We start from the raw sequence: 22,521 nt of genomic DNA, 5'->3' as shown, positions 1-22,521 counted from the left end.
GTCAATGAGGTAATGTACTCAAAGCAATGATAACAATGCCTAGAACACAGTCCCAGATGTCAACATTATCAAGATAAGTCAGTCAGAGGAGGGGCTGGCGTCATGCCATGGGAAGCATAAAAGATGACCAGAGTGTGGATGGCTAGGAGGGTGGTGCCAGGCAGTCAAAAAGTCAGGTTTGGTACAAGAAGAGAGGTGATTTAGAAAGCAGTTCACTGTGCTTTCCTTTGGCAACATCCTAACCTCTGCACTTGACATCTGGCACTCTTGCTCTGTGCTAATAACATGAGGTCCTCTAATTGCATGTCTTTAGCCATTAGAAACTACTGCTCTGAAAAACCTGTCCTAAATTTTAGATCTAAGACGCTCACAACCAAAGAAGCAGTTCATTTTCATTTTGTCCCATGAATCCGTGTGCACTTAAGTGCATCTTCATGTTAAAAAGATCAAACAATAATTCATTAGAGGCTCTGTGACATTCACAATCATGACTAACTTTTCCTTTTGTAACAATTAAATAGAGATGTATCATCAGTGAGACAATACTGAGGTAAAGGGTAAATCAAGGGCAGTAAAGGCAGATGTAAAACCAGGAACTGTCTCCAAAACAAAAACATGCAGGACATGGTCCATGAGGGTGGAGATCTCACCTACCCGGACAGTAAGGATCCTAGAAGATCTTCATTCAAAGGTAATCTGGAGGACTTGCACAGCCTTTTGATGTCTTTGCTGGGTAACACTTTTTTCCTGCATTAAAACACAGTCAATGAGCTTTTCTATACTTCATGTCTCTTGAGTAATAATTACATGCTAAAGGAAAGAAAACATAGATGTGTCCTAAAAGCGTGCACATGGAAATAAATATGAAAGCTGGTACTGGAATCGCGGTAAGGAAAAACAGTCTTATTGTATTTCACCAGCTTGTTTCCATTTCAGAAGTCACTAGATTCTGTCCTTACAAAGGCCGTTCCATCAGGGTTCAGATTCTTGGTTGGTGATAGTACAGCCTGTTAAGGCTGCAGCCACGAGTGTTGCTCTAAGTAATCGATCTGCATTCTTGACCACTAGTCAAAAATGGTTCTGATATTTGAAAACATCTCTTAATTTGACAGGCATCTAGAGCCTCCATCCAAGTATTATATGACCAGAGGGTGTTTTTCTAGTCTTTTCCTTGGACCCAAATCGTATAACCTAGAAGCCCCAACTGGGACCTTAACATTCACCTAATTTTTTTTTTTTCTCAGAGCAGCCCAACAGTCATTTTCCCCAGCCTGCTGGGGCACAGAAATGCCTGTCTAATGTTCTCACCCCGCCAGTGTTCTTCCAGGCATCAGGCAAAATTAGAACTAACAAGAAAGAAAGTGGGCTTCTTTCTTAGCAGTAGGTTATAAAATGGTAAGAGAATCTTTATGTCTAGAATTGGAACTTGTTGGATCTGGAAGAACCTCAAGAGTTGTCTCATCAACTAGCCCCTTTTTTCCCAACAGGTATTCCTTTAATCAAAGAGGGTCACACTTCTCACCCTGGAGAGGGATACCACCAGGCTGGAAGGCAAGGCCAGAGTCATACAAAGCTCAGGTAATACGTCTTCCAGAAGGCTCAGAGAAGCTTAAAGATTCAAGGAAGAATACCATTTTATAACAATTCAACAAGGGTGTATTATGGATTAGGAAAAAAAATGTTCCCTAGTAAGATAAACTGGGGGCACTCCAAGTAGCACTAGTGGTAAAGAACTTGCCTGTGAATTCAGGAGACACAGGTTGGATCCCTGAGTTGGAAAGATCCCCTGCAGAAGGAAATGACAACCCAACTCCACTATTCTTGCCTGGAGACTCCCACAGACAGAGGAGCCTGGTGGGCTACAGTCCATGGGGGTAGCAAAGAGCTCGACATAACTTAGTGACTACAACAACAACAAATTAAGAAAAACCATGGGTCCTTCTAAGATATTTAGGGTACAGGTTTGGGGATGAAGGAAGTAGTAATGGGGTAAAGAGATGACAGTGGTCCGAAGTAACAAAACCAGTGGCTAGAGTTAGACCTAAGATTTTCTAACTCCAGATGAATATGCTCCCCCACCAGTATATCAGATCTGTGGGTAAGATGAACACCAAAATATACCAAGATGGGGCTCCAGTTGTTTGTAACAATGACTGAATAAAGTTCAAAGGCAAACATGATAAATGTATTAGAAACACATTATTTGGAGCATCATTGTTTTTGAGAAGAAATAATTTCAAAGAGATTTTATAGAAAGTTTACTTGCAAATCCCCTGTCCGGTATATTATAAAACTCATATTTATAAATCCCACTTATTAATAAAATAGTGTAAAGAGATGCCATCTCAGAATTAAATCTTCTAACACTGATTTACTGCTTCAATTGAAAGCTTCTAGAAACCAATTAGAAAATGCAAAGGGGCCATCCTATTCTTTTGAAGACACAGAACTTCCCCTATTCCATCAACAAGCAAAACTCACCATCCATCACTATGAAATATGTGTACCCAGATAATCTCCAGAAATGATTTAAGGTGGCTTTGCTACCTAGTGGAGTATGAGGAGACTTCCCAATTTTCTTTTTGCCCTTTTTGATACAATACAAATTCCTTCATCACTCAGCTTCACAGAAACATAAATGATTTCTTAGAATCAATAAAATAAAAGCTTACTTTTCCCGATCTTCGTATACACACATAGCAATGAGTCTTTCAAAATTCTCAAAAGCATTTTTCTTGAGTTGTTCATGGGCCTGTGCAACTAGGACATTCCTATGTGGACAGGGGTCCTCAGGCACCCGGTAACGACGTGCAATGGTTATAACTTCTTGGTCTGTGAGTTTCCCGACAGTTAGATTCATCATTATTTCTCTGTTTAAAAAAAATGGGAAGCACTCAAGAAATTATATCTAAGATTATTTTACCTTTCTATTAAAAACACACCCAAATTCCATTTTACAAAACTTTACCAACAGCCTACAGACAGGTTTTTTTTATTTATTTATTTTTTTATTTCTCTACTATGAGCAACCAGGAAGGTACTTGTGCTAGAATGGAAAACCATAAGCACAGCAGATTATAAATAAAATGGCACTTTGCCCAGAGTCAAACTTCTATCAGATAATAGCCTACAACCAGGAAGTAAATTCTTAAAGTTCTTGAATGGTCAAAAATCCTGGGACTAAATACATGAGTTCATTCAATGCCTATTAATCTTACTTTATACAAAACAGTAACAGACTTGGGGTTCTGATTTCCCAGGGTATGAAACTTATAAATCAGTAAGTTAGAAAGATGTTTTGAGATGGGGAAAGTGATTAAGCATATTTCTCTGGTAAAAAGTAAAAATTGACACATCCTACCCATAAGTGGAGAAAGAAGTGGCAACTCACTCCAATATTCTTGCTCGGGAAATCCCATGGACAGAGGAGCCTAGCGGGCTACAGTCCAGGGGGTCGCAAGAGTCAGACATGACTGAGTGACTAAACCACCACCATCACCTCCTACCCATGAGAGAAAAAAGTATAAACAGCTGTGTAAAGGTACAGTCGTCTGAGTCTTTAGAAGGCAAATGGCATTGATATCATTTGGCAGAGCAGTTCAGTTCAGTTTAGTTCAGTTGCTCAGTATTGTTTGACTCTTTGCAACCCCGTGGATTGTAGCACATCAGGCCTCCCTGTCCATCACCAACTCCCAGCGTTCACTCAAACTCTTGTCCATTGAGTCGGTGATGCCATCCAACCATCTCATCCTCTGTCGTCCCCTTCTCCTCCTGCCACCAATCCCTCCCAGCATCAGAGTCTTTTCAAATGAGTCAGTTCTTCACATCAGGTGGCCAAAGTATTGCAGTTTCAGCTTCAACATCAGTCCTTACAATGAATACCCAGGACTGATATCCTTTAGGATGGACTGGTCGGATCTCCTTGCAGTCCAAGGGACTCTCAAGAGTCTTCTTCAACACCACAGTTCAAAAGTGTCACTTCTTTGGTGCTCAGCTTTCTTTATAGTCCAACTTTCTCATTCATCCATGACTACTGGAAAAACCATAGCTTTGACTAGATGGACTTTTGTTGGCAAAGTAATGTCTCTGCTTTTTAATATGCTGTCTAGGTTGGTCATAACTTTTCTTCCAAGGAGCAAGCATCTTTTGATTTCATGGGTGCAGTCACCATCTGCAGTGATTTTGGAGCCCCCCAAAATAAAGTCTGTCACTGTTTCCAGAGTTTCTCCATCTATTTGCCATGAAGTGATGGGACCAGAGAATAGCAAGGAGAGATAAGAAAGCCTTCCTCAGCGATCAACGCAAAGAAATAGAGGAAAACAATAGAAAGGGAAAGACTAAAGATCTCTTCAAAAAATTAGCGATACCAAGGGAACATTTTATGCAAAGATGGGCTCGATAAAGGACAGAAATGGCAGGGACCTAACAGAAGCAGATGATATTAAGAAGAGGTGGCAAGAATACACAGAAGAACTATACCAAAAAGATCTTCATGACCCAGATAATCACAATGGTGTGATCACTGACCTAGAGCCAGACATCCTGGAATGTGAAGTCAAGTGAAGCATCACTACGAACAGAGCTAGTGCAGGTGATGGAATTCCAGTTGAGCTATTTCAAATCCTGAAAGATGATGCTGTGAAAGTGCTGCACTCAATATGCCAGCAAATTTGGAAAACTCAGCAGTGGCCACAGGACTGGAAAAGGTCATTTTTCATTCCAATCCCAAAGAAAGGCAATGCCAAAGAATGCTCAAACTACCGCACAATTGCACTCATCTCACACACTAGTAAAGTAATGCGTAAAATCCTCCAAGCCAAGCTTCAGCAATACGTGAACCATGAACTTCCAGATGGTCAAGCTGGATTTAGAAAAGGCAGAGGAACCAGAGATCAAATTGCCAACATCCACTGGATCATCGAAAAAGCAAGAGAGTTCCAGAAAAACATCTATTTCTGCTTTATTGACTATGCCAAAGCCTTTGACTGTGTGGATCACAAACTGTGGAAAATACCAGACCACCCCATCTGCCTCTTGATAAATCTGTATGCAGGTCAGGAAGCAACAGTTAGAACTGGACATGGAACAACAGACTGGTTCCAAATAGGAAAAGGAATACGTCAAGGCTGTATATTGTCACCCTACTTATTTAACTTATATGCAGAGTACATCACTTCATGGCAAATAGATGGGGAAACAGCGGAAACAGTGGCTGACTTTATTTTTCTGGGCTCCAAAATCACTGCAGATGGTGACTGCAGCCATGAAATTAAAAGATGCTTACTCCTTGGAAGGAAAGTTATGACCAACCTAGATAGCATATTAAAAAGCAGAGACGTTACTTTGCCAACAAAGGTCCATCTAGTCAAGGCTATGGTTTTTCCAGTGGGCACGTATGGATGTGAGAGTTGGACTATAAATAAAGCTGAGTGCCGCAGAATTGATGCTTGTGAACTGTGGTGTTGGAGATGACTCTTGAGAATCCCTTGGACTACAAAGAGATCCAACCAGTCCATCCTAAAGGAGATAAGTCCTGGGCGTTCATTAGAAGGACTGATGTTGAAGCTGAAACTCCAATATTTTGGCCACCTGATGTGAAGAGCTGACTCATTGGAAAAGACCCTGATGCTGGGAGGGATTGGTGGCAGGAGGAGAAGGGGACGACAGAAGATGAGATGGATGGATGGCATTAACGACTCAATGGACATGGGTTTGGGTGGACTCTGCAAGTTGGTGATGGACAGGGAGGCCTGTGTGCTGCGGTTCATAGGGCTGCAAAGAGTTGGACACGACTGAGTGACTGAACTGAACTGAACTGATGGGACCAGATGCCCATCATGCCATGGGACCATGATCTTAGTTTTCTGAATGTTGAGATTTAATCCAACTTTTTCACTCTCCTCTTTCACTTTCATCAAGAGGCTTTTTAGTTCCTCTTCACTTTCTGCCATAAGAGTGGTATCATCTGCATATCTGAGGTTATTGATATTTCTCCCAGCAATCTTGATTCCAGCTTGTGCTTCATCCAGCCCAGCATTTCTCATGATGTACTCTGCATGTAAGTTAAATAAGCAGGGTGACAATATACAGCCTTGTCGTACTCCTTTCCCAATTTGGAACCAGTCTGTTGTTCCATGTCCAGTTCTAACTGTGGCTTCCTGACCTGTATACAGGTTTCTCAAGAGGCAGGTCAGGGGGTCTGGTATTCTCATCTGTTTAAGAATTTCCCACAGTTGCAGTGATCCACACAGTGAAAGGCTTTGGCATAGTCAATAGAACAGAAATAGATGTTTCGTAGAGCAAAAAGAAAACAAATGACAACATATTCATATGAGACCTCAAAGCCTAACAAATTGGTTGACATATTTTCAATACATTCTCTACGGGAAAGCCATAAACCATTTACCAGGCATTAGAAAGAATTTCATTGAAATGGTTAAAATGCAAACTTACATGGCACTTAACCAAATAAGCTTCCACCATCTAGAAAATCCACTTACTGGAAATATTGCCTTGGCCAAAAAGTTCGTTTGGGTTTTCAATAACATCTTATTGGAAAGCCTGAAAACACTTTTTGGCCAACCCAATAATTCAGTTTCCAAGAAGTCCAAATAAATGAGGAAATACAAGATTTTATTTATTCTGCTATAGACTCATCTTTTGTAATAATGGCTTTTAGTTCTTTTATATATTTCTTGTCATTTTCACTATCATTTAACAAATCTACAGGTTCTTCTGGTCAAGAATTTCCTAAGACAGACTGTAGGAAATCCCACATCTATGATGTTAACCTACCTAAAGGAACTATATTTTACCTACATACACTTATTAGGATCTCTGGGTTTTTTATTTTGCTTTGTTTGTGTCTTTTTAATGGGAAATGAAGACCAAATTCAACCAAGAGGACCCCACCATTGTAGCAAGTCAGATTGGGTTAGACCATCAATCAGTAACATTGGCCAGGGGTTCAGCAATCAGGAATAACATAACAGATGTTTTGGCATGTATCCTTGCAGTCATTTTTCTGTCAATATATATGTACTGGTATCCTTAGTTTCATTGGGATCATACAACATTTATTAACATAGCATGGACATCTTTCATACCCATAAATGCCAATCAACAGCCTACTTTTCACAGTTGCATGGTGTTCCATTTCGTTCATGTGTCACAACTGGTCATTCCGTGACCAGTGTTGTAAATGAGTGAGGGGCTTTCCTTGGAGTGGTTCCACCTCAATCTTTCTTAACAATAGAATGGGAAAGACTAGAGATCTCTTCAAGAAAATTAGAGAAAGCAAGGGAATATTTCATGTAAAGATGGGCACAAAAAGAGATAGAAGATATAAGGACCTAACAGAAGCAGAAGAAATTAAAAGATGGCAAGAATACATGGAAGAACTGTACAAAAAAGGTCTTAATGACCTGGATAACCATGATGGCATGGTCACTCACCTAGAGCCAGACATCCTGAAGTGTGAAGTCAAGTGGGCTTTAGGAAGCATCACTACGGACCAAGCTAGTGGAGGTTATGGAATTGCAGCTGAACTATTTCAAATCATAAAAGATGATGTTGTTAAAGTGCTACACTCAATATGCCAGGAAATTTGGAAAACTCAGCAGTGGCCACAGGACTGGAAAAGGTCAGTTTTTATTCCAATTCCAAAGAACGGCAATGCCAAAGAATGTTCAAACTATCATAAAATTGCCCTCACATTACATGCTAGTAAGGCTATGCTCAAAATCCTTCAAGCTAGGCTTTAGCAGTATGTGAACTAAGAACTTCCAGATGTACAAGCTGGGTTTAGAAAAGACAGATGAACCGTAGATCAAATTGCCAACATTTGCTGGATCACAGAGAAAGCAAGGGAGTTCTAGAAAAAACATCTACTCTCCTTCATTGACTACGTTGAAGTCTTTTACTGTGTGGATCACAACAACCTGTGGAAAATTCTTAAAGAGATGGGAATACCAGACCACCTTACCTACCTCCTGAGAAATCTGTATGCAGGTCAAGAAGCAACAGTTAGAACTGGACATGGAACAACGGACTGGTTCCAAATGGGGAAAGGAGTATGTCAAGGCTATATATTGTCATGCTGCTTATTTAACTTATATGCAGAGTACATCATGCTAAATGCCTGGCTGGATGACTCACAAACTGGAATCAAGATCTTTGGCAGAAATATCAACAGCCTCAGATATGCAGATGATACGACTCTTATGGCAGAAAGCCAAGAGGAACTAAGGAGCCTCTTGATGAGGGTCACGGAGGACAGTGAAAATGCTGGCTTAAAACTCAACATTCAAAAAACTAAGATCATGGCATCCGGTCCCACCACTTCATGGTAAATAGAAGGGAGAAAAAAAGGAAGCAGTGACAGAGTTCATTTTCTTGGGCTCCAAAATCACTGCAGACAGTGACTGCAGCCATGAAATTAAGACACATGCTCCTTGGAAGGAAAGCTATGACCAACCTAGACAGCATATTAAAAAGCAGAGACATCACTTTGCCAACACAGGTCCATATAGTCAAAGCTATGGTTTTTCCAGTAGTCATGTACGGATGTGAGAGTTGGACAATAAGGAAGGCTGAGTGCTGAAGAACTGATGTTTTTGAATTGTGATACTGGAGAAGACTCTTGAAAGTCCCTTGGACTGCAAGATCAAGCCAGTCAATCCTAAGGGAAATCAACGCTGAATATTCATTGGAGGGACTGATGCTGAAGCTGAAGCTCCAACAGTTTGCCCACCTGATGCAAAGAGCTGACTCATTTGAAAAGATTCTAATGCTGGGGAAAATTGAGGGCAGGGAGAGAAGGGGTTAACAGGGGATGAGATGGCTGGATGGCATCACTGATTCAATGCAGATGAGTTTGAGTAAACTCAGGGAGACATTGAAGGAAAGGCGTGTACAGGACTGTAACCTGCTATGCTACAGTCCATGGGGTCGCAAACAGTCAGACACAACTTAACTACTGAACAACAACAAATACCTATACATAAAATGTCTCCTGTTTGAAATTTTATAATAATCAAATATTACTTTCATTGTAAAAAAAAAAAAAAAACCTATTTGAAATATTTTTCCTTTTGTGGGTAGAAAATGACATGAAGAAGTGGCACGCTCCCAAGAATGAGGGAACAGAGCATGTGCAGCAATAACTAGAAACTTTCCACACACCTTTAACTAAAACTACTCTAGCCCGACCAGGTCATAAAAGTTTATTTTCCTTTTCATTGGATAAACTGAAATTATCCTGGCCTCATTGCAGTGAAACTTTATATTTGGTGGGTTTCTGTCTCCCTGGGTTATAAACAGCTTGGTACTCCATTGCTTTTCTTGTCTCCATGTGAGGATTCCAAACAAGCTACCCCCAAATTAAAACTGCCTTCAGTCGTGCAGGACATCAGGAGCCCCTGAGCAGCTGCCCCAGTGGCTGCTGCACCCACATGAGCCAGGTCCTGGCATCAGGGATCCCAGCCAGGCAGTGCAAGCCTTGTCATGCTAAGGTTTTGCCCTGTTTATCACATGTCCCTCTTTAGAACCCACCCCGCCCTGTCAAATGTTAATGGGCTGCACCAAGAATGAGGAATCTTTTCAAAACTTACACATTCCTTTTCTTTTTACTATGGTGAAATACACATAACACAAAATTTACCATTCATGGCATTTACTGCATTCATAATGTCGTGCAACCACCATGTCTATTTGTTTCAAAATATTTTCATCACCACAAAGAAGCAATCATTCCAGTTTCTTCCTCCCCTCAACCCCAGTCTCTCTCTGCCTGATCATCACTAATCTGCTTTCTTTCTCTGCAGACTACCAATCTGGATACTTCATATAAATGGAGTCATGCAGTATGGTTTCTTGTGTCTGCTTTTGCTCATTTATCATAGTGTTTTCATGTTCGTACATGTTGCAGCAGGTATCAGTACTTCATTCCTTTTTATGCCTGAATACTAGTCCATTGTACAAATGTACCACATTTTGCTTATCTATTCATGCGTCAGTGGATATCTGGGTTGTTTCCCCCTTTTGGTTACGGTAATTAGCATTGCTACAAGTTTTTCTTTGAACATCTGTTTTCAATTCTTTAGGTATTTTTACCTATGAGTAGAATCACTGGGTCATATAGTAATTTTATGTTTAAATTATTGAGGATCCATCAAACTGCTTTCTGCATACTCCACTTTTGTGAGCCACAGTCATAAAAATGAAGGTCCAACTTCCATCAGATACACCCCTTTCTCACTTAAACCTTCAAGTTGTGCTAGTTGCTCAGTCATGTCCAACTCTTTGTGACCCCATGGACTGTAGCCCACCAGGCTCCTCTGTCCATGGGATTTCCCAGGCAAGAATATTGGAGTGGGTTGCCATTTCCTTCTCTAAAACCTCCAAAGTGAACCTCAAATATCATCTGAGAGCAAAGCCTCATCTTGGTACTTCCTGGCCCATCATTTAAGAAAAACAAAAATGCACTTTAAAAAGAAGCTGTAATTGTATTGATCTAGTATTCTGTGAGTACTGTTGTTCATCTTAGAGACTCAAGTGGCAATCACCTTTGCCTTTACTCAACATTGCACTATGCCCCTGGCACTAATATTTTATACAGATTATCACAGTATTTAGTTAATCTTATAAAGGATGCTGCCATGCTTTTCTCTCCATTTTTGTAATTAAAGCCTAAAAAAAAAAAAAAAAAAAGCCAAACTGCTCTAGGGTATTGACGTTAACTAGGCAGAATTCTGAAACATGAAATGCTAAACGGTTTTACAAGACATAATTCCATTAAAGTCATCCAGTCATAATGGTGAATCAAAACTTCATTTTAAAGCTCTGAATCTAAGGGTATTTTGTTACATATTGTTAAAAGTCTAAGCAATGTCTTTCAAACAAAAATAAAAATCAGTTTCAATGTAAACAAGGACTTAAGAGATGAAGTTTTGTGTCCTAAGGCTTATAAGAAAATCTAGTTAAGCCTAAATTAAACCAAGAAGCAATTTTAATGACAATTGTTTAGCACTCTTTATCATCTCCTTCAATTTGATATTCAACAAATAAAATGGGTTTCAGTTTCTCTAATCAGAAGCCTGGCACAGCTGCTCACATCCTACATTGCTTCAGGTATTCTGTTACTTATGGGCCTAAGCTGCCTATAGTGAGCAGAAAACCCTGCCTTCCCATAACTTATGTTCCAGCCAGGCACATGATTGGACTAGTGTGCTGCCAGGCAGCAGAGAGTAGTAGAGACAGCTGGTAGAATATGTGTCAGTGGAAGAAGAAATGGAAAGATAGATCAAATGGGGCCAGTACAAATGTCTGACCAGATTTTGCTACCAGCCCAACTATAGTTCAAAAGCATTTATAGAGCTCTTCAGTCTCACGGGGGAACAAAGCCATTACATTCGGCCATGTTGGCTGGGTACTGCCCACCTCCAGGGAGAACCTTTATACACTTATGGTATAAATGGTGTCCCCTGGAGTTGTATGACATGGTGGCCTCACTGGAGAAGCCAAAGAACTCCAGACAAAAGGGGGAAAAAAAGGTCACCACAAGTGGGAGGTAGTGTGGCTCAGAGGGAAAAATGTGAGCTTTCAAATTACACAGACCTGGATTAAAATTTCAGCCCTGTGAATTTGCTAGAAAATGGAAACACTGGTAAACTGTTAACTTTTCTGAGGCTCTGTTCCTTATCCGTGAAATTGGACAAGACTGCTTGTTTCACAGAATTTTATTTTACCACAGGAGCCAGGATGATCCTGTGAAAATGTAAGTCAGATCACATTATGCCTCTGTTCAAACCCTCTAAGGACTTGCCCTCTCTCCTGAAGTCGAAGCCAAAAGCCTCATGATGGCCTAGCAGGCCTGACATGGTATGTCCCCTCTACTGCTCTCTCTCTCAGACCTCGTCCCCTCTCTGTCTCTCTGCACCACCAGACCTTGTTTCCTCAAACAAGGCAGGCAAATTCCAACTTCAGGGCCTTTGCACCTGCCATTCCCTCTACCTGGAATGCTCTTCCCCAAGACAGTTACACAGTTCGGTCCTTCACTTCCTGAAGAGCATCTTCATTTACTCTGGTGTCATCTTCTCCATAAGGCCTTCTCTGACCATCCTTTTCAAAAGTGTGAACCCTCCCCCTAGAAGCCTGGCATTCCCAAACCCCTTCTCTGCTTTTTTATCCTCAGTAGCACTCATCATACGCCAACCTAGTATATAATTTATTTTCTTATTCTCTATATCATCTTTATCCCCCAGCTAGAACCTAAGTTCCACAAAGGGTCGGGCTATTTGTCTATATTTTGCTCATTGCTGAATGCTCAACACCTTCAACAGCCCCTGGCACCTAGTAAGCACTTTATATTAAATAGTTCTCTGAACAAATGAAAAATGAGGGTTAAGTTAGCAAAGTATGAAAAGCATTTAGCTTTCTACAGCACTATGTTGTTTTAGTTGCTAAGTCATCTCCAACTCTTTTGTAATCTCATGGCTTGTAGCTCACCAGGCTCCTCTTGTCCATGGGATTTTCCAGGCAAGGATACTGGAGTCAGTTGCCATTTCCTTCTCTACTATAGAACTATATGAATGCTCAATAAATGATAGCAATTTTTATTGTTCTCATCATCTCACAATGGAGACAGTTTCATGTTGCATTAAACTGAAAGAGCTACTTCCTTTAAGCAAGTTCATCTTGGAAAAATGTGAAATGTCTTTGATGGGTGAAATCTTAGAATTTATCGCAGACTATAAAGGGAAGATGGTACACTTGTTTTAAATAGTCAAATTCAGGATTTAAGTCTGAAGTGATAAAGCAATAAGCTCCAGGTGTGCCTCCCTTTATATAATTGAATATATTTGAGAAGCTGCACAAATGCTTAATTCTTAGAATTCAAATTACATGTTCCCTTCCACTCTCCATTACATTTAAAGATGCTCTATCTTCATCTTGGTTATTTTTAATTGGCAATGGCACCAAACACCTTAGCTTCAAATTCCTTTAATTTCTGTCAAGTTGTTAACGACAAGCAAGCACACTGAACTCTGAAATAAGTTCTTTGGAAACTAAAGAACCTTTTGACAGTATAATAATTACTGCCAAATTTCTCTGCTTTGTAAACTGATTTTTTGATGTATTTTCTCAAAGAGAAGTACATCTGCATTGAAAATCATTGACCTTGTTTTCTCATTCCAAATAAATGTAAGCAGCTTTTAGCTTTCTCTCTATTACTGCTCTAATCTTTATTTCACATCAAATTCTATGGCTTTTCCTGTTTTGACATGCAGTGGAATGTACATGATAATTTTGATTTATTTAGTTTGAAATCCAGTATGTCTTGGTGCACTCGACTTTGGGGCTATTTAAGTGCAGCCAAACAAAATGAAATCTTCTCACGCAGTTAACAGCAATTGCTATATATTATTAAAAATATTCTTCAAAGAGGTACAATTTTAGAAAAGCTCATCTAGAATTCTGCTACAATTTGGTACAATATGCATTTAAGTAAATGCTTAATTGCATTTCAGGATTTAGGCCTGAAGTGATAAAACTTTTAACCACTGTTAAAAGACACAGTGGGTTTTTTTGTTTTTTAAATCAGGTCAAGATTTTTTGGTAGCAGCAAATGGATGATGGTGGTTCACTTGAGATTTGGGTAGATAAGAGTGAATATGCATTTCATTTACAAGCAAAGTGATTTGTTTTCTACCATTTCCTTTTCATTAGCACCCATCCTGTGTTCAGGGATTATTTGTCTCCAAGCAAACCTCACTTGAAGCTTCCCTGGTGGTTCAGTCAGTAAAGAATCTGCCTACAGTGCAGGAGACCTGGGTTTGCTCCCCTGGAGAAGGAAATGGCAACCCACTCCAGAATTCCTGCCTGAGAAACCCCATGGACAGAGGATCCTGAAGGGCTACAGTCCATGGGGTCATAAGAGTTGAACACGACTTAGTGATTAAACCACCATCACCACCAAACCTTGTTTGGCCTTTTTTTTTTTTAAAAAAAAAAAACTCTTTCTCATTGGTTGCCAGATGAGATGCTTTAGAGGCCATGCTAATCCCTGTGACAATTAGGGGGCCTTAATGGAGGGCAGCCTCATATAACCTGACAGCTATTTACTGGTTACATGATCAGCTGAACACAAGACCAGGTCTGTGCCCCCCAGTACTTCACCTCCCAATTCAAGACTTACTCATGTTAAAACATAGCAAACAAAATATAATCAGATTCTTAATTCTTTCTGGGCATGCACTTTAAAATATAAAATTTCTTGGCTTTACTCCATTATAAAAGGAACACATTTCTAAATATAGAGAATTTGAATAACATATAAAAGGAAGAAAGAAAAATCATATACACTTACACCATACAAATATAACCAAGTAATCATTCTGGTATATTTCCTCATTCTGGTATATTTCCTCTTTTCTATGCATGAGTATCTGTCTTTTTTTCTTAATAGTTGTGAACATATTTTATAGTCTGCTTTTTTTTCCCTTTAACTAATACACTTATTATCACATATTTTTCTGAAACCAGAATGCTAATCCATTCTTCTATTATTGGGTATTTCATGGGCTTTTCTCAAAATTTTACATAAATAATGTCATAATGTACATATTTATGTAGAAACATTTGTCTGTATTTAAAATTATTTCTGTTAGTATCTCAGAAGTAAAATTAGGTGGACAAAAGAAAAATACATTTAAAGGATCTTGATACATGGTGTTAAATTACTTTTACCATTCCACCAGCCACAAGAGAGGGGCCATAGCAATAGATATTACCCTTTTTAAAGGTGTTTCCTAATTCATTAGGTAAAAATGATGTCTTATTTTAATCAACAATGATTTAAGTACTAATAAACTTGAATATGTCTTATTTGCTTGTAAATTATGTTTCTTCTCTAGCATTCTGTCAGCACACCCTTACCTACATATTCATTCATTCAACACACACTCAGTAAGTCCTTACTCCATCTCAGGCCACATCAACAGATAGAGAATAAGAGAAGAATGGACTAGATTTGACCTCCAACCCTCAAGGCCTGCACCCTTGAGTAAATCATAGACCAAAAGCAAAGCCAAATCAACAAAGTAGAAAAGGGGCTCTAATAAAGATATGTCCAGTTCAGAAAAAGTACCCCTCATCCAGTCTGGCATGTATACACCTCAAGGGGAAAATCTAGGAAGGCTCCATAACAGAGGTGACAACAGAGCCACCTTTCTGCAGATGAAAGACAATTTGCTAGTCAGAAAGGTAGGGTGGGGAGGGGAATGAGGTTGGGAGGAATGGGGAAAAAAAAAAAAACATATCCTCAAGATATCGGGTTGGCCAAAGAGTTAGTTTGGATTTTTCCATACAATTTTATAGAAGAACCTGAATGAAATTTTTGGCCAACCCAATTCAAGGAGAGCAAGAGGTTGGTACATTTTAGGAGCTGTACAAAGTACTAAGAATAAGAGCTATCATTTACCATGTGCTTAGTGTACGCCAGACATTGATCTAACTGCTTCACAGGTGTGAACTCATTTAACTCCATAACAGCCCTTTAAGTAGGAATATTGGTTATCCCCATTTTATAGATGAAGAACTAAAGTTAAGAGAGCTCGAGCAAATTGCTGAAGGGCACATAGCTAATATGTGATAGAGCCAAGATTTGAACCCAGGATGGTCAGGACTGGAACATTGGGAAATGGAACAAGAGATAAATTAGAGAAATGGCAGGTGGGGCCCAATCATGAAAGGGGTGTCTTTCACCATGAAAGGGGTATCACCCCAATCATGGGGTGTCTGGGTTTTCTTCCACAGGTGAAGGGAATCTCTTGAAGTGTTTATAAGCAAAAGAACACTATGAATAGAGTTGCATGTCAGAGCACTCAGGAAGCAATGAGAGCACAGGCATGCCAGTGAGGGCTGATGGCCAGAGGAAACAGGGTAAGAGGATGAGCTGAGAAGCATCTACTAGGGTTGAGTATGCTTGACTGAGGATGGGACCTAGGTCTCTCTTTTTGTTCGATGTCTGAGAAACAGGGACATCCTATCCCCTTGGATAGCAGATGGGACACCTTTTGTACTAAGGTGAGAAAGGAGGAATGCAGAGTTCTGGATACAGGGATGTAGGGGAGGTTTGTATCTCAGGACCTGTACACTCTCTGTAAACTTGGAGATGAGGTTTTCTGTGGTGAGTGGGAGGGAAACAGTGAGGTTAGGAACTTAAGAGTGAGAAAATTTGAACCATTCACTGTGGAGAATGGGAAAAGGCATAACTACGCCTTGATCCATCTCTAACTGCTTCTTCATCTGTAATTGCCCAATGATTCATCAACTGTCCAATTTGTCATCTGTGCCTTCGATTTCTTGGTCCCAATTGATCCTTTCTCTTCGGCTTATAGACATGTTCATGTCTCCTGCATCTTTAAAACAAATGGTAAAACCTAGTCATTAATCTTCTAGCCAGCTAAGCCATCCCAGTGGCATCCACCAGCCAGGCAGAACCAGGCTCCCACAGCAGCCTCAGGACAGCAAGGAGCCACAGCAGTGGTGTTGGGTAGTGATCTGACCACCCTCTCTGGACAAGTCACCCTCCTGGGGTTCCTGGACAACTAAAGGGAAAGTGAAAGGGAAGAGGCTTCAAAAAGAATATATTGATCATTCCTGATAATATGGCCCATGGGAGCTCAAGAATTAAATGGGAAAATAAAAGAGAGGTGATCATATGCCAACCTCAAGAAGATGGAATGTGTCATAATGGCTCCAGGGGCGATCAGCGAGTTCACATTTACGGTAGAGACTTCTCCCAGGACTCCCCACCACCCTGCGTATCTTCTTGTTTTATATTTTCAGTTTTTTATGTATTATTGCCATTACCTTTTACTGCTACTTGTCTTTTGCCATAAAGACTATACTAGGTTTGCTCTTAGGTTCTGCAATTTTTTTCCTAAAAAGGAACACTATGTCCTATGCTTGACTTTGTTTCTTAGTGGTAGATTTTTAAATAAAATGATATATCAAATTCAAAAAATATAAAAAGTTATATAATGAATCTCCTCACCACCTCAAGCTTCAATCCCACTCCTCAGAATTATTTCTTCACTCAGCTTTATTTGACATATAAATGAGAAAATTATATATATTTAAAGTGTACAATGTGATGATTTGATTTACATAAGTACACTGTGAGATTATAATTAGATTCTGCAAGTCTATTTGGAATTTAATCCTGGTTAAGTTGAAGTTGCCCTAAAATATTTTAAATTTATAACTACCTGATTTTCAAAGATAAACTTGAAATATGATTTTACTCTCAAGATGAAATATGAGGAATTTAGCCCTTAGTTTTTTTCCCAGCTCTATTTGGCTATTTTTATCTGTGGTATAAACCATGTCATCTTCCATTTTAATTTTTCTAACAATATTCACTTCTTGAAATAATGTTTTATCCTTGAATTTAGCTGAGTAACTCTGTGTGTGTGTGTGCGTGTGTGTGTGTGTGTATGAAACCTGTTTAGTGTTCAATGCTGTTGTAATCTTTCAAGATAAGATGCTCTCCTTGAGTTCTTAATTCTTATTTTCTGTTCATGTTTTGGAGCTGTTTATTAAAGTAATATAGTACTTTGAGTAATGTATTAAAGAAACTATATTATAGTCTGTTTTCTTGAAGATTTGAAAACATTTCTATTGTCTCTATGTACAAAAAACAACTTATCTCCAATTTGTTTATTCTCAAAGCACTGAAGACTTGATCCATTTTCCCCTTGCATTACCTAAGCCATTTAGGTCATTGGTTCTGCTGCTGCTGGGTGGTATTTTCAAGCTTTATTTTGTGTATGTTTTGCTTTGATGCTCCTTATAAGATTGTTTCTTCATATGTGACCTCTAACATTTTACCAAGGTATCCCTTTTTCATATATTTTGTGATCCCTTTTTCATATATTTTGTTTGGAACAGAGTGAAATCTCTCAGTTTCCAGACATATTTTTTTTTTCACTTAGAAAAGGATTTTCCTTTAAAAACTGTCATTGATTATTACTGTACTTCCAGTTGTTCAGTTCCCTTTCTACCTCCGTTACTACTCTCTTCTTTCTCACCATTTTAATCTTATTTTGCTCTGTTGGAGGGTTGTTTCTAAAGATAGTTCTCTGAGTCTTCTGCAGTATCCAGTCTCCTTTTAGTGCCTCCTGCTTAATGTTTAATTCAGAAAATATGTGTTTTGTCCATTTTAATACAACTCTTTCCCTATTTTGGTCTGTGTGCTTCTCAAAATGGTCTGCTCTTGCTAAGACCATCAAACATCTGGTTGTGACCATAACTAGGTTCTAGAAACAAATAAACAGAAACAAATTTCTCATATAATAAATCACTTTTAGAATCTGCATGGATTTTTCTACACTGCACCATTTAGACTCTCTGTGTACAACCTTGAGTGAAGTCACTCAGTTGTGTCCGACTCTTTGCGACCCCATGGACACCAGGCTCCTCCGTCCATGGGCTTTTCTAGGCAAGAGTACTGGAGTAGGTTGCCATTTCCTTCTCCAGGGAACTTCCCAACCCAGGGATCGAACCCAGGTCTCCCACATTGTAGACAGATGCTTTACCATCTGAGCCACCAGGGAAGTCTCTGTGTACAACCTTACAAAGAGATTTCCAGAGCAGTCTGGGCATTGGTGGGGGGCTGCCTTTAACCAAATTCCACAGGTTCTGTCACAGATGGGGCATATGTGTCTCTGTGATGGGGGGAGGAATTCAGGAAAGGAGGTATCTAGTCATGTCCATCCTCAATAAATGTGCTTAAGCCATCATGAAAGAGGGAGGAAGACAAGCTTTTGATTTGGAGACCAAGAAGCCAAATTTAGGGTGGGGAACTGGTAGGGAAAGAAAGACTAAGTACCAGAGAAAAAGCTGGGAGCTTGTCTCAATATCCCAATGGCTGATAGAGGGACTCTAAAGAGCCTCTCCATGCTTGGTGTTTCCAGAGCTGTGCAGTTCACCATCTGTACAACCCTTACAGTGGCCCTTCCCTAGGAAAACCTAATGACATTGAAGCCCCAGGAAAGACTCTTTGGCTTATGCTCAACTGACAGATTGTCATTAAGGCAAGTGGGTCTCCTATACCAGGAAATAGGTCAGAAAAGGAAGAAATATCTAAGTCCATCGATGAATACAGTGATTTACTTTCTTATCAGAATCTGAAGTAGGAAAATTTCTTATATTTCATTGTTGTGGCCTATTTCTTTAAAATTTGTTCTGGTCTTCGATGAAGAATTCTGAGCTTGGGAGAGGGCAGCACTGAAATGATAATTAGATCACTGATCTGAATCACAAGTCATAAACACAACCTAGGCAATTGACTGGACTATTTTGACAGTGGCTGGAACTATTAAACTTTGCGGTGTCAGTAAGAAATCATTTTCCGTCCAGATAATATTAATGAGAACTTGTATCTGGTTCCTTGTTTTAAACACCCTGTGCTTAAATTATGTAATGAATCTTAATGTGTAACCACAGAACATCAAGTCTAAAAATAGCAGTTTTAAAAGTAATATAATAAATACATACATCTCACCCTCTCCTCCCCTCTCCCCATGTCCACAAGTCTATTGTCTATGTCTGTTTCTCCATTGCTGCCCTGTAAGAAATCTCATCTATAAAGCATAAAGGATCTAAATAAAAAACAAATATGTTCATCTGTTAAGAGTTTGACATTTCTATAAAAAATAAAGAAAAATGAGCAAGAATCATTTAAGATAAAACAAAATAGGGAAGCTAGTTGTCAGTCATAAATCTAACTTCCCTGCCACTTCAGAAGCCACGTTCTCCACTACGGGCAGGAGGAAGCGTCTCCAGCAGGTGCCAGAACATAGTCCCTGTGAAGACACAGAGTGGTCCCTCCCAGGGTCAAGTTCCCCCAGAGATAATGTGCAGCAACAGTGACAAGCTAGGGTCAGAGTGACTTCATGCCTAAGTCTCCTGCAGGCCGAATTAACCCACATGATGGCAACAGGTACAACCAGAACACGGAAGAAGGGCCTCACAGCCACAGAAAACTCTAAATCGAAGAGAGACACACACCCTAATGTTCATAGCAGCACTGTTTACAATAGACAAGACATGTTGTTTGTTGTTCAGTCACTAAGTCGTGTGCGACTCTTTATGATCCCATGGAATGCAGCATGCCAGGCCTCCCTATCCTTCACCATTTCCCAAGTTTGCCCAAGTGAATTTGGACATGGAAGCAATCTAAATGCCCATTGACAGATGAATGGATAAAGAAGATGTGGTCTGTGTGTGTGTGCAATCATACATATATATGCACACACACATGTGCACACACACACACATCAGAATATTAGTCAGTCATAAAAAAGAATGAAACAAGGCAACTTGCAGCAACACGGATGAACCTAGACATTATCATACTAAGTGAAGTAAGCCAGACAGAGAAAGATGAATATTATATGATATCATTTATATGTGGAATCTAAAAGAAAAAAAAACGAACTTATTTACAAAACAGAAAAAGACACACAGACATTGAAAACAAACTATGCTTACCAAAGGGGAAAGGGGAGAGGAGGCATAAATTAGGACCTTAGGATTAAAATTAACATACTAGTATATAAAAAATAGATAACAAACAAGGACCTACTATATATATAGCACAGGGAATTATACTCAGTATTTTGTAATAATCTATATACATATATTTAAATACATACGCACACACATATATTAATATATATGTATACACACACACACATATGTATATATTGGGCTTCCCTGGGTTAGCAAGATTATCTGGAGAAGGAAATGGCATGACTGAGCACACAGCACATTGGCACATACAAATATATATAAATCACTGAATCACTGTGATATACACCTGAAATTAACACAACACTGTAAATCAACTATACTCAACTTAAAGGAAAAAAAAAACAGGGAAGGGCCCCATGGCTCAAAGGGGTAATGAGCTGTTCCCACAGTCACTTCCATCTCCTCTGTGGGATACTGTATTACTATCCTCAATTCTCCATTTCTCCCTGTACCTGTACCCCTTCCCATGTGCCTCTGTTATTCCACCTTCCAAAAGGGAACAGTTTCTTTCCTGCTCCTTGACTACCACAGGAAATGCTCTGGCCAGTATGATAATATGGAAGTCAAGGTGTGCCAGTTCTGAGCAGAAGCATGAAGAGGTCTTCCATGTTTCTTATTTCCTGACTGTACTTCTGCCATCACCCTAAAAATTACACGCTCAAGTGCACTCACTGCTTCCTGGAGGGGAATGAGGAACGTGGAACAGAGCTGCTCCAGACAGGCCCATGGTGTATGATACTTTTTATATATTGCTGAATTCCATTGCTAATATTTTGTTGAGGATTTTTCCATCTATATTCATTAGAAATGTTGGCATGTAACTTTTTTTGTAGTGTCTTTGTCTGATTTTGGTATCAGGGTAACAGTGGCCTCATAAAATGAACTTGGGAGTGTTCCATCCTCTTTAGTTTTTTGTAATAGTTTGAGAAGGATAGGTATTAGCTCTTGAAGAAAGTAGGGAAAACCACTAGGTCATTCAGGTATGATCTAAATCAAACACCTTATGATTATACAGTAGAAGTGACAAATAGATTCAAGGGATTAGATCTGATGGACAGAGTGCCTGAAGAACTATGGATGGGGATTTGTAACATTGTACAGGAGGCAGTGATCAAAACCAACCCCAAGAAAAAGAAATGCAAAAAGGCAAAATGGTTGTCTGAGGAGGCCTTACAAATAGCTGAGAAAAGAAGAGAAGCTAGAAGAAATGGACAAATTTCTAGAAACATACAACATTCATTCCAAGACTGAATCAGGAACAAACAGACAATCTGAACAGGCCAAACACTAGTAGTGAAATTAAATTTTTGATAATAAAAACTTCCAGGAAATAAAAGTTCAGGACCTGAGAGCTTCACAAGGGAACTGTACCAAACATATTTGTTGTTTAGTCTCTCAGTCGTGTCCGACTCTTTGTGACCCCATGGACTGTAGCATGCCAGGCTTCCCTGTCTGATACTATCTCCTTGAGCTTGCTCAAACTTATGTCCATTGAGTCAGTGATGCCATCCAACCATTTCATCCTCTGTCATTCTCTTCTTTTGCCTTCAATCTTTCCCAGCATCAGGGTCTTTCCTAATGAGTCGGCTTTTTGCATCAGGTGGCCAAAGTATTGGAGTTTCAGCATCAGTCTTTCCAATGAATATTCAGGATTGATTTCCTTTAGGATTGACTGGTTTAATTTCCTTACAGTCCAAGGGGACTCTCAAGAGTCTTTTCCAACACCACAGTTCAAAAGCATCAGTTCTTCGGTGCTCAGCCTTCTTTATGTTTCAACTCTCAAATCAATATGTGACTACCCGTTTTCTGGTTGTTTTTGTATTCTTCCCTGTTCTATTCTTTCTTTTCTTCCTTTGTGACTTGATTATTTTCTTTAGTGGTATGCTTATATTCCTTTCTTCCTTGTTTATGTATATCTAC

The 22,521-nt window shown here is 39.5% G+C and overlaps 1 protein-coding gene across 2 annotated transcripts in view; it reads right to left on the bottom strand.

Annotated features, from left to right (window-relative positions):
• Nucleotides 1–22,521, bottom strand: part of EFHC2 (EF-hand domain containing 2) — a 237,858-nt gene that overhangs the window by 35,321 nt on the left and 180,016 nt on the right. For both annotated transcript variants that reach the window (XM_070785415.1, XM_070785416.1), the window contains exons 12-13: nt 2,673–2,870; nt 655–747 (exon numbers count right to left, since the gene is read on the bottom strand). In XM_070785415.1, the coding sequence (XP_070641516.1) occupies nt 655–747; nt 2,673–2,870 (291 nt within the window). The remainder of the gene's footprint in view (nt 1–654; nt 748–2,672; nt 2,871–22,521) is intronic.

Source organism: Bos indicus, chromosome X, assembly GCF_029378745.1.
Source record: "Bos indicus isolate NIAB-ARS_2022 breed Sahiwal x Tharparkar chromosome X, NIAB-ARS_B.indTharparkar_mat_pri_1.0, whole genome shotgun sequence".
Taxonomy (NCBI): Eukaryota; Metazoa; Chordata; class Mammalia; order Artiodactyla; family Bovidae; genus Bos; species Bos indicus.
This window is presented reverse-complemented; position numbering and strand designations above follow the sequence as displayed.